Below are 11483 nucleotides of genomic sequence, written 5' to 3'. Positions count from 1 at the left end.
TATTAATGACAGTCATTAAAATATATAGAAGTTTTTTGTAATTAATTTAATTATTCGTGTTATTGTAAAGTGAATAGAGATTATTGTAGATGTAATTGTAATAAAAAGTGATCTTTTTTGAAGTGTGCCAATAAAAATAAATAAAAAAAAAATTAAGCTTGTTTGTAATTAATTATAAGAATTTTTTTAAATATATTCGCGTAGAAAACATAAAAGTTAACTTATTGAATAATTCTTTGGTTTTCAAAACTTCCCTTGTGGAAATATTTCTCTCAAAAATCTCTGAAAAAGTCTTCAGAACTCTTCATAAGACTTTTTGAAAGTCTTACTTTTTCTAAAAAACACAAAAAAAGTCTCGTCATAAGTGAATAACTCTAAAAAATGCTGAGAAACTTTTCCCAAGTATAAATACTTTATTTAAAAAAATAGCTACTCGGTACTATACAACCAAATAATAATCTTAATCATAGTAAATATGTACTTCAATCGAGTAATATTTTCTTGACTTAAGAATTTCGATACTTATTTTGAGCAAATATACTTGATTGGAGTACATTTTTACTAAGATTGAACAAATATTTACTCGGTAGGAAATAACCATTTATATACTTGAAAAAAGTTTTTTTTTCTCAGTGTACAGATGATTTAACGTGAGTGAATTAGTCGAAAAAATAATTTCGATCGTAAGGCACACCGTGCATTCACGTTTCAGGTACGCAATTTTAATATTCTCATGTGTTTTTCAAAACTTCCCTTGTGGAAATATTTCTCTCAAAAATCTCTGAAAAAGTCTTCAGAACTCTTCATAAGACTTTTTGAAAGTCTTACTTTTTCTAAAAAACACAAAAAAAAGTCTCGTCACAAGTGAATAACTCTGAAAAATGCTGAGAAACTCTGAAAAAGTAAAATATTGTCTGAAATTTCGGAATTTTTAAAAGAATTGTGAAGTCATACTAAAATTTATTCAGATTTACTATATTCATCAAATTCAGTACTGGAGAAAGACTTTTTCAGAGTTTTTTTTTTTTATAAATAAAAAGACTTTTCAAGTAAAACTTGTTTAATTAATGAAAAATATTTTAGTAAAAAACTATACCTCTACAATGTGGTAAATTTAAAAGAAGATTAATTTTTTTCTACAGTATATTTTTTATTAATCATAAAAATATTATTTTTAAAATAATTTTTTTTCCAGTGAAATCGAGTTATTACATTTTTATATTGTTATTAATATCTAAAGATTTCAGATTTATTATGTGAACTTTGTTGCTTTGAAAGATAAAGAAAATAAGTAAAAAAAAAAAAAAAAAAAAAAAAGAAAAAAGAAATAGAAAGAAAAATCGAAATAAAATTGTAAAACTATTTCATAATGTCAGAATTTAATAAAGTCGAAAATAATAATTATCAAGAAATTTTAAACCTATTTCAAATATCTAAAAGTTAACGATGAAAATTAGTTTTAATTTTTTTTTTAATTTGAAAATTACATTTTCAAATAAAAAACTTGAAAAGATAACCATTCTAATAAGTTAAATCTTAAAAACTTAAACTAAACAGGTTTAATCCAAATCGAATAGAGTTGAGTTTAAAAGTAATGGATTTGGCCCGAAATACAGAATACATGAGCTATGATCGTCGAACTTTTTTTTTGCACTCTGAATTGCTCGGTCTAAATATGTATTCACAGCCCGTATCTGCAAATCAAAAACTCCTTCAGAATAATTACGCTTCTTTAAAAAATGTTGATAGTGTATAGATACCAATTCTAATCTTCTATCGTCTAATTTCTCGCGGTTTCCAGTGTTTTTTTGTTTACGAACTACGAGCTTTGAAATATTTTCTTCACCCCAAATCGCGTGTGACATTATTTTTATGAATTTAGACGGATTTATAGCGTCAAATGCCTTACGGGATACTGAACTGGGAATGTAAATATTGTATCTAACATGAAATGTGTCATGTTCAAGATAGTAATAACGATCCTGATGTTGTTGTTGTTGTTGTTGTTGTTGTTGTTGTCGCAGGGTTTGGTGATAAAAAGCTACTTTTATTCGATATTCTTGATTCTGGCGTTTCAAAATCTTTATTTCATCATCCTTCTTGCGGCTGTCTTGCATCAATCGCATTGTCAACGGTCTAGGCTCATCAAAATTCTGAAAATAAAAGGTATTAAACGAAACTATTGAGTAAATAAAATAAAATAAAATTCAATGTAAAAATTAAAAACATGTATCCTACCGTTATATTTTTTAGAAATTGTCGATTGCCATTTTGATCTGGCTTTGATGACATTATTTTCGGATCCTGTAAAAATATGATATTATTCAACTGAGAGTAATTATCCATTTTTCTTTCGAAGAGTAAATTACAATTAAAAAGAAAATAATTAAAGTTATTGTTTATTTGGACTAATATAAATTTTACAGAAGAATAAAAAATTTCTTTTGTCTCTTAATAATAATGAAATTAACAATTAAATAAATTAATTGAATTGGTGAACTATTAATAGAACGACTATTTAGGGTTGCGAATTCTTTAATGAGAATATTTGCAATTCAAAATTAAATTTTTAATCCGTAATTGAAATTATATCTATTAAAATTACGAAATTAATTTTTAATTCAACAACTTGAATTGAAAAATCAAAAAATTAATTTTAATTCAGAAACGTGAGATTAAATATTAAAAAATTAATTTTAATCCAGAGACGTGGGATTCAGAATTTAAATATTGATATTTAATCCGGCACGAGAGATTCAAAATTGAAAAATTAATTTAAATGTACACACGTGGGATCAAAAATCGAAAAACTAATTTTTAATCAGACAAGTGAAATCAAAAATTAAAAAATTAGTTTTTAAATTGACACGTGGGTTTAAAATTTCAAAAATTAATTCTAATTCAGAAACGTGGGATAAAAAATTAAAAAATTACTAGTCAATTCAAATACGTGGGATCAAAAATTGGAAATTGATTTTTAATTTAGATACGGTACGCAATCAGATAAGTAATCAAGACAAAAAATTTGACAGCACTTATAACAGGAAAGAATACTGTTTTATTTAACCTTCAAGTTTAAATATTTTTGAACTTACTTTTGATTGTCAGATATAATAGAATTCGAAATAAAAAGATCATTCATAGTTAAGACATTAAAGAATCAAATTTTTCGAATAATTTTCAGTGTAAACAGAGAATTTAAAATTAAGAAAATACTAATTTGTTGTTCAAAATTAAAAAGTTTTTAATTAATTTTTGATATAATAATAGAAAATTAAAAAAAAGGAATGTAATTCTTTACTCCCCTTTAACGATGGTTAATTAAAATTTTTGGTTTACTTTTCAATTATTAAATATGGAATTTGAGATAGGAAAGAAATTTTTTAATCTGATTTTCCGAATTGAAATTGTTCATTTAATGTTTTATTTTAAAACGTAGATTTAAAAACTAAGCCATTACATTTTAACGCTACTTTACGAATTAAAAATTTGAAATTTAATTTTTAATTCAAAAATGTACGATTAAAAATTAAAAAATTATTTTTAATTCAAAGATATTGAATTAAAAATTAAAAAATCATTTTTAATTTGTTGTTTTTGGATTATGAAATATAAAAAAAAAATGTAATTGAAGCACTAATTCAATTATAAATTTAATGCGCTATTTGCAACCCTGCGACTATTTCTTATAAGCCTGTAATGTGAGCAGATTTATGATCTGAAATGTTATTAATATAATAAAAGCTATAAATTCATATTTACAACACGGCAACAGGTGGTACCCCCAAAATTTTATAAAAAAAAATTTCATTTTGTAAATGATTTTTTGTGACAGACACTTGAAATGTACGACATTTAGCACCTATAACTGGCAGCTAAAAATATTAGATAAGATACAGCTGGTAAAAAAGATACCTAATCATTCTAATAGTGACGTCATCAACGGATCAAAAAATATTTTTTGGTTACATGGGTGATAACAAACGACCAAAAAATATCGAAGTAGCTCAACATGCCATCTTTTGACAAAATTTATTATCATTTCAATTCGTACACTTACCAACTTCTCTCTCATTTTCAATAAATACTCAAAACAATCTTACCAAATAAATAGACGCGGATTTATAACCTGCCATTTATAGGCACTAACTGTAGTACATTTCAAATATCTGTCACAAAAATTAATGTATTTATCTTGCACAATGGAGTCTAAGACGCTCGTGTGTTGGTTAGTCGAAAATTGTGAATGGCTTTTGTTTTATGATAGATACCAATAAAAAATTTTTTTTCTGCCCTTTGCATTCAATAATTGTGTAAAATTCAATTTTTCATTGTGTAAATTACTTACAAAAAAAAAAAAGTAAATTAATTAAATTTATTTAATATGCAGAAATGTTTTTTTTTTTTTTCACCTTTTTTAGAGGGTACCCCATCTCGACCGCAAAAATGGAAATTTTTTTGTTTAACCGGTAACTAAATTTTTTTTTATTTGATTTGAATATAATCAAAAACAAAAAGATTCAGTGAATTTGAGTCCTTGAATACTTGGTTCGTTCCTGAGTACCTCGTTTGCCCCCCCCCCCCCCTAAACCTATGTATAAAAATATATAGTTAGCGTAGTACGTAATTAGAGTATTTTTGAAATGTTGATTTCCTACAAGTGAAATGGCTTCCCTGATTTAAAACTCCGATTGAAACTGATTGAAAACGTCCTATCAGATTTAATCGGAGATTTCTGATTGACTTTCAATCAGTTTTAATCGAATTGAATCAGATATTTCCGGAAGGTTTCGATTTTAAATTAATCAAAAATTACCGATTCCCAGGAAAAAATAATTTTATATAATATTAAATGGTGAAAAATCAAATATATTAAAATCTACGTTGAATCTATATTAAAAATTAGATTTTATATCATGAAGTAATATAGGATATACTATATTAACACCAAAAATGGCACTTGTCACTCTGTCAAAGAGCAGAGGTGTGCTCGTGTCAAAATTGCTTCCAAGTTTGGAATATAATACGTCTGAATTAAGTTTCTTACCAGGGACACTTCACAAGTGGTAGGCGGTATCTAGTGGCAAGCACCGAACTACTCCCACTGCTATTGCCTAGGACTGGTGAATTTCCTCTCCTCTACATATATCTTTTCTCCTAAGAAATTTTTTTCTTGGTTCAAGCAACTTTTTTTTTCTATTAGTTGGAGCATACGAAAATCCTTGTGTTAAACATCCCCATGAAAAAAATTTATTTAAAAAATATAAGTTAAAATACATAAAATATATTTTAGAATTTATAAAAAATCAATAGAAAAAAAATAACTAGAAAAAAAAAGCGAAATTTTGAAAAACTTTATTTATAATAATTTTTGAGAAATGAAATTACCTACAAAAAAGTTTTTATGAGATTTTCTGATAAAACTGATAGTTTCGCCGGAAAAGTAAAAAGATCTCAAAATTTTCTATAAATTTGACTTTAAGCTCAAATAACTTTTGAACAATTAGATTTATCAAAAAATGATGAGACTTTTGTTGTAGAGCATTCAATATCCTACAAAAATATCTATCGTGCATAATAATTCGTTGATTGGCTTGTAAGTTAGAAAATTCTAAAAAATAAAAAGTTCTTTTTTCCCGTGTTATTTAAATAGAAAATAGAAAAATTGATTGACGCAAACCGTAGTATTATTATTAAGAGCTTGGATTGGTATCGAAATTTTTATTTTTAGGTAGACTTTCAATTTTTGGATACCAAAAAAAAAAAAATTTTTTTTTTAACCAACTTAATATATATATAATTTTTTATTGATGTTTCCTTTTATTTTCGTGATAGTTTTAAACTCAATCAATACAGTTTTTTAAAAAAAGTTTTTATATAATCCTGAAATAAGTTTGTTTTAACTTTTTATAAAATTGATTAAATTGGAAAGACGGATAAAATTCTATACTCGGATATTTTAAAAATTGCTGAATTAATGATAAATGAAATTCATATCTGCCCAAATTTTAATAATTATCAATACTATCTGAATTGTTATTTTCCGATTGAAACTGATTGAAAATTGTCTGTCGAATTTAATCAGAAAATATTCGATAAATGAATTATTATTTTTTGATTGAATCCGCTTCGTTTGAAACGAATTTTTTTTTTTAGCCGTCATAAGAAAATTTTGTTGTTTATATTGAGAAAAAAATTCCCTGAAAATTTCAGCTCTTAAATTTAATTTAAAGTACTTTCTCTTGAGTATCAAATTTTTCCATTTAAAAAGTATGTTAATTGAATAACTTTTTTTTTAAATTGCTATAACTTAGCCAGATTTTAAGCTATCGTTTTGGAACCAGTTTTAATTTGCATAGAATTTGTTGAATTTGAAAGCCTATAAAACAAATTGCTCTTACTCAATTTATGTCGATTCTATCTGTTCCGAAAGTTTATTTTTCACTTGTTTCATATAATGCACTGTTTATAAGATACAATCAGTAGAACATTCTACAGTAAAAAGCATTTATACTATATAAAGCTTACAATTTTTATACTGTCTAAGGTTAAACTACTCGTATCTCATAGATAATACGCACACCCCTATTAAAAATAAACGAGGGCCGCCTCAATTGTCATCTACCGTTAGCATTGATTCTAGCGACGCTAGCAAAACGCTAGCCAGTGCCTCGTTTCATTTTTACTAAGGACTTTAGCTATATATCTAGCTCATCAGGAAGATATATTAAAATCAATTAAAACATTCTACACGGAGAAATAAAAAATTGATCAATCGGGATAAAATTGAGAAATAAATTATTATTTTCCAATTGAATCTGATTGAATTTTTTTCGATCAGTTTTAATCGATTTCAATCGGAAAGTAATTTCAAAAAAATTATTATTTTCCGATTGAATCTGATTGAATTTTTCTCAATCAGTTTTAATCGATTTCAATCGGAAAGTAATTTTTCAAAAATTATTATTTTCCGATTGAATCTGATTGAAACTGATTGAGATATTTCAATCGAATTTAATTAGATTCAATCGGAAAATAATCGAAAATTAAAATTATTATTTTCTGATTGAATCTGATTGAATTCTTCTGAATCAGTTTTAATCGGTTTCAATCGGAAAAATATTTTCTCGCCTCAAGAAAATTTTTGTATTTAATTCATAATGCATAATATTTTTTGGTGCAAGTAAAAATTTTTTGCAGCTAGAAATCCTATTCTTTGTGTATTTTATAAATTAAATATCAAAAGTACATTAGAATGAATTTCGTTAAGTTGCTGACAATGCTGGCATCTAATTATAGTTTGGTTATTAAGAGCAGTTGAATTTTGTTATTTATTCGTGAATGTGTGAGATAAGTATAAGAAGAAGAAAAAAATACTATCAATAACTAAATGAATAAAAATAATGTACTATTATCTATTTTGGCAAATAAGTAAAATTGGGGTAAAAAAAAGAGAATGAAGTAATTTTAAAATAGTACTCATTTCAATAATAATTTAAATTGAAATATGACAGCTTGATTAAATAAAAATTTTTAGTACATAAAAGAATTTTTATTTGTTTGAAAAAATAAAATTATAATATAGTTAAAAATTTATTAAAGTCAAAAGATTTTATTTGGTAAAGATTATTAGGATAATAGCGTTCAAAATATTTCTGCTTGGTTTATTATGCATTAGCTTATTAAGCTTAGTTCAAGTACTATCATAGATTACAAAGTCATTCGAAATTTTGTAAATATAATAATACTACATCAATGATAAGAAATGGTTATTTTATACAACCGATAATAATTTTTATTATTATTATTATTATTATTATTATTATTATTATTATTATTATATATTATATATTATACTATTTTAAAACTATTTTATGTTCCAGTAAAAAAAAAAAAATAATAATAATAATAATAATAATAATAATAATCATATGTATATACATATGAATAAATAAATCAAGAATGTTATCTTGAAAAAAAAAAATAAAGTACCAACAAGTAATTTAGAAGCAGGGAGATAGCGTAGTATCTGCCGTGCCTGGCGAAGCCCGCAGTTACCTTACCATAATAATTCTTTTTTACGCTGGCTCGTACTAGTATGAAAGAGTAGTCAGTTGAAGCGGCTCGAGTAAGAGTTAACAGATACTGACTACGGCAAGTTATATACTTTTAACGTAACACTACCACGGGTCGATGTCTATGACTGAATGACTCTTTATGTGGTAAATCGCTACGGCGTTTACATAATATTATGTATAACTTTAAAGAAGTATACAAATATGAAACTGAGTATTGACTTACTTTTTTCCGAGCAAGAATAAAATATCACGTTTACATGTATAAAAAACCAAGTCGCTTTGATAAAAATATCTAGCGAGAGTAAAATTATAAAAACGAGAGGATGTTTGAAAAATAAAATTATTATTCAATTTTCTGAATAAATAATGTAGATTCAAAAATTTTCAAGTGTTGTATGAAGCAAATGCTTTCAAACAGCACCACTTTAACAACTGATAGGATTTTTTAAATACTATCATGTATGTATAAAGTGAAAAGAGGAGTTATTCTAATGTTTTAAAAAAATAAAACATATACGAAGCTCCCTGGTTGATCCTGCCAGTAGTCATATGCTTGTCTCAAAGATTAAGCCATGCATGTCTCAGTACATGCCGTATTAAGGTGAAACCGCGAATGGCTCATTAAATCAGTTATGGTTCCTTAGATCGTACCCACATTTACTTGGATAACTGTGGTAATTCTAGAGCTAATACATGCAAACCAGAGTTCCGACCAGAGATGGAAGGAACGCTTTTATTAGATCAAAACCAATCGGTGGCTTGTCCATCGTTACTTTTGGTGACTCTGAATAACTTTCTGCTGATCGTATGGTCTAGTACCGACGACGAATCTTTCAAATGTCTGCCTTATCAACTGTCGATGGTAGGTTCTGCGCCTACCATGGTTGTAACGGGTAACGGGGAATCAGGGTTCGATTCCGGAGAGGGAGCCTGAGAAACGGCTACCACATCCAAGGAAGGCAGCAGGCGCGCAAATTACCCACTCCCGGCACGGGGAGGTAGTGACGAAAAATAACGATACGGGACTCATCCGAGGCCCCGTAATCGGAATGAATACACTTTAAATCCTTTAATGAGGATCCATTGGAGGGCAAGTCTGGTGCCAGCAGCCGCGGTAATTCCAGCTCCAATAGCGTATATTAAAGTTGTTGCGGTTAAAAAGCTCGTAGTTGAATCTGTGTTTCATACTGTTGGTTCATCGCTCGCGGTGTTAACTGACATGTTATGGAATGTCCTACCGGTGGATTTAGCTAAGGTTAAACTTGGCGGTCCAATTTAATCCTATCGCGGTGCTCTTAATTGAGTGTCGAGGTAGGCCGGTACGTTTACTTTGAACAAATTAGAGTGCTTAAAGCAGGCTTATTTCGCCTGAATACTGTGTGCATGGAATAATAGAATAGGACCTCGGTTCTATTTTGTTGGTTTTCGGAATACCGAGGTAATGATTAATAGGGACAGATGGGGGCATTCGTATTGCGACGTTAGAGGTGAAATTCTTGGATCGTCGCAAGACGAACAGAAGCGAAAGCATTTGCCAAAAATGTTTTCATTAATCAAGAACGAAAGTTAGAGGTTCGAAGGCGATCAGATACCGCCCTAGTTCTAACCATAAACGATGCCAGCTAGCGATCCGCCGATGTTCCTCCGATGACTCGGCGGGCAGCTTCCGGGAAACCAAAGCTTTTGGGTTCCGGGGGAAGTATGGTTGCAAAGCTGAAACTTAAAGGAATTGACGGAAGGGCACCACCAGGAGTGGAGCCTGCGGCTTAATTTGACTCAACACGGGAAACCTCACCAGGCCCGGACACCGGAAGGATTGACAGATTGATAGCTCTTTCTTGATTCGGTGGGTGGTGGTGCATGGCCGTTCTTAGTTGGTGGAGCGATTTGTCTGGTTAATTCCGATAACGAACGAGACTCTAGCCTGCTAAATAGGCGTTTTTGGTATCTTGAAAGATTTACTTGATTTTCGGATCAAGTGATTTTTACTACCAACGTAATTAAATATCTTCTTAGAGGGACAGGCGGCTTCTAGCCGCACGAGATTGAGCAATAACAGGTCTGTGATGCCCTTAGATGTTCTGGGCCGCACGCGCGCTACACTGAAAGAATCAACGTGTCTTCCCTGGCCGAAAGGCCCGGGTAACCCGCTGAACCTCTTTCGTGCTAGGGATTGGGGCTTGCAATTATTCCCCATGAACGAGGAATTCCCAGTAAGCACGAGTCATAAGCTCGTGTTGATTACGTCCCTGCCCTTTGTACACACCGCCCGTCGCTACTACCGATTGAATGATTTAGTGAGGTCTTCGGACTGATGCGCGGCAATGTTTCGGCATTGCCGATGTTGTTGGAAAGATGACCAAACTTGATTATTTAGAGGAAGTAAAAGTCGTAACAAGGTTTCCGTAGGTGAACCTGCGGAAGGATCATTAACGTATATTATACAATACAAAATTTTGTATCTGTAATATATAAATATTACTTTCAAAAGTGTTAACGCACGCAATATAAAAAGTAAATTGAAAGAATACTTAAAAGAACAAAAGTATCTAAAGAAACTTGTGTTTGATTATATCTATCAAATAGTCATGGTAACCTATGGTAGTCTATACTCTAAATGTCTTATGCATATTGTGTAGATGAGGTTTTTAAATGAATATACGCCATGGCTGAATTATATTTACAAAGTTTCGTTGCCATATACATATGATAATGTATAGATGGCAATTTTACATTAGAATAGAATAATAAAATTCTAATGAAAAAGACATTTTGTCAATGTATAAAAATTAAGTTAACAAACATAATAAGAAAATGTAAATATTTTCTAAAAAAGATGATTATCCTGAACGGTGGATCACTTGGCTCGTAAATCGATGAAGAACGCAGCTAATTGCGCGTCAACTTGTGAACTGCAGGACACATGAACATCGACACTTCGAACGCACATTGCGGTCCACGGATCCAATTCCCGGACCACACTTGGCTGAGGGTCGTTTATTATATAAAAACTGCTTACATTAATTTGTACAAGCGATAAAATATACAATGAACGTTCATCATCAGTATTTGAATATAATCACGATGATGTCGTTTGAAAATATTATTTTTACTTGAATCAGTGAATAGTCGATTATACTATAGTACAACTGATTTTCGAGTTTACGAATTATATTTATTTTATAGACCGTGAACAGTTGTTACTTTTCGTTCATTGATTTTTTTAATTTAAATTGACGACCTCAGATTAAGTTAGACTACCCGCTGAATTTAAGCATATTAATTAGCGGAGGAAAAGAAACTAACAAGGATTTCCTTAGTAACGGCGAGTGAACAGGAATTAGCCCAGCACTAAATCCTATGGTTATGCCATTGGGAGATGTAGTGTTTAGGAGGAATCATTTA

At 29.3% G+C, this 11483-nt stretch overlaps 1 protein-coding gene and 3 non-coding genes across 5 annotated transcripts in view; 3 read left to right on the top strand and 1 right to left on the bottom strand.

Moving 5' to 3' along the window:
* Nucleotides 1–1536: 1536 nt before the first annotated feature.
* LOC128667643 (uncharacterized) lies at nt 1537–5123 on the bottom strand. 2 transcript variants are annotated; one of them, XM_053738590.1, is made up of 3 exons: nt 5048–5123; nt 2239–2304; nt 1537–2153 (listed from the first exon to the last, which is right to left on the bottom strand). In XM_053738590.1, the coding sequence occupies exons 2-3, from the start codon at nt 2290–2292 to the stop codon at nt 1560–1562; spliced, it is 648 nt and encodes a 215-aa protein (XP_053594565.1). In that variant the 5' UTR covers nt 2293–2304; nt 5048–5123; the 3' UTR covers nt 1537–1559. The 2 variants fall into 2 exon arrangements, with proteins under 2 accessions (XP_053594565.1, XP_053594559.1); XM_053738584.1 differs by lacking the exon at nt 5048–5123 and adding an exon at nt 3763–3853.
* A 3477-nt stretch (nt 5124–8600) lies between these two features.
* LOC128668947 (small subunit ribosomal RNA) lies at nt 8601–10510 on the top strand. The gene has a single exon (XR_008404504.1). It is a non-coding gene; the product is annotated as a small subunit ribosomal RNA (ribosomal RNA).
* A 409-nt stretch (nt 10511–10919) lies between these two features.
* Nucleotides 10920–11074, top strand: LOC128668958 (5.8S ribosomal RNA). Its single transcript, XR_008404515.1, has one exon. It is a non-coding gene; the product is annotated as a 5.8S ribosomal RNA (ribosomal RNA).
* Nucleotides 11075–11315: 241 nt separating this feature from the next.
* LOC128668954 (large subunit ribosomal RNA) overlaps nt 11316–11483 on the top strand; it is a 3927-nt gene continuing 3759 nt past the window's right edge. Inside the window, exon 1 of the ribosomal RNA XR_008404511.1 lies at nt 11316–11483. This exon is cut by the window's right edge and continues 3759 nt beyond it. This is a non-coding gene — a ribosomal RNA (large subunit ribosomal RNA).

This window comes from Microplitis demolitor, chromosome 1 (assembly GCF_026212275.2).
Source record: "Microplitis demolitor isolate Queensland-Clemson2020A chromosome 1, iyMicDemo2.1a, whole genome shotgun sequence".
In the NCBI taxonomy this organism is placed as follows: Eukaryota; Metazoa; Arthropoda; class Insecta; order Hymenoptera; family Braconidae; genus Microplitis; species Microplitis demolitor.
Note: the sequence above shows the minus strand (reverse complement) of the source record. Positions and strands in the feature narration are given on the sequence as shown.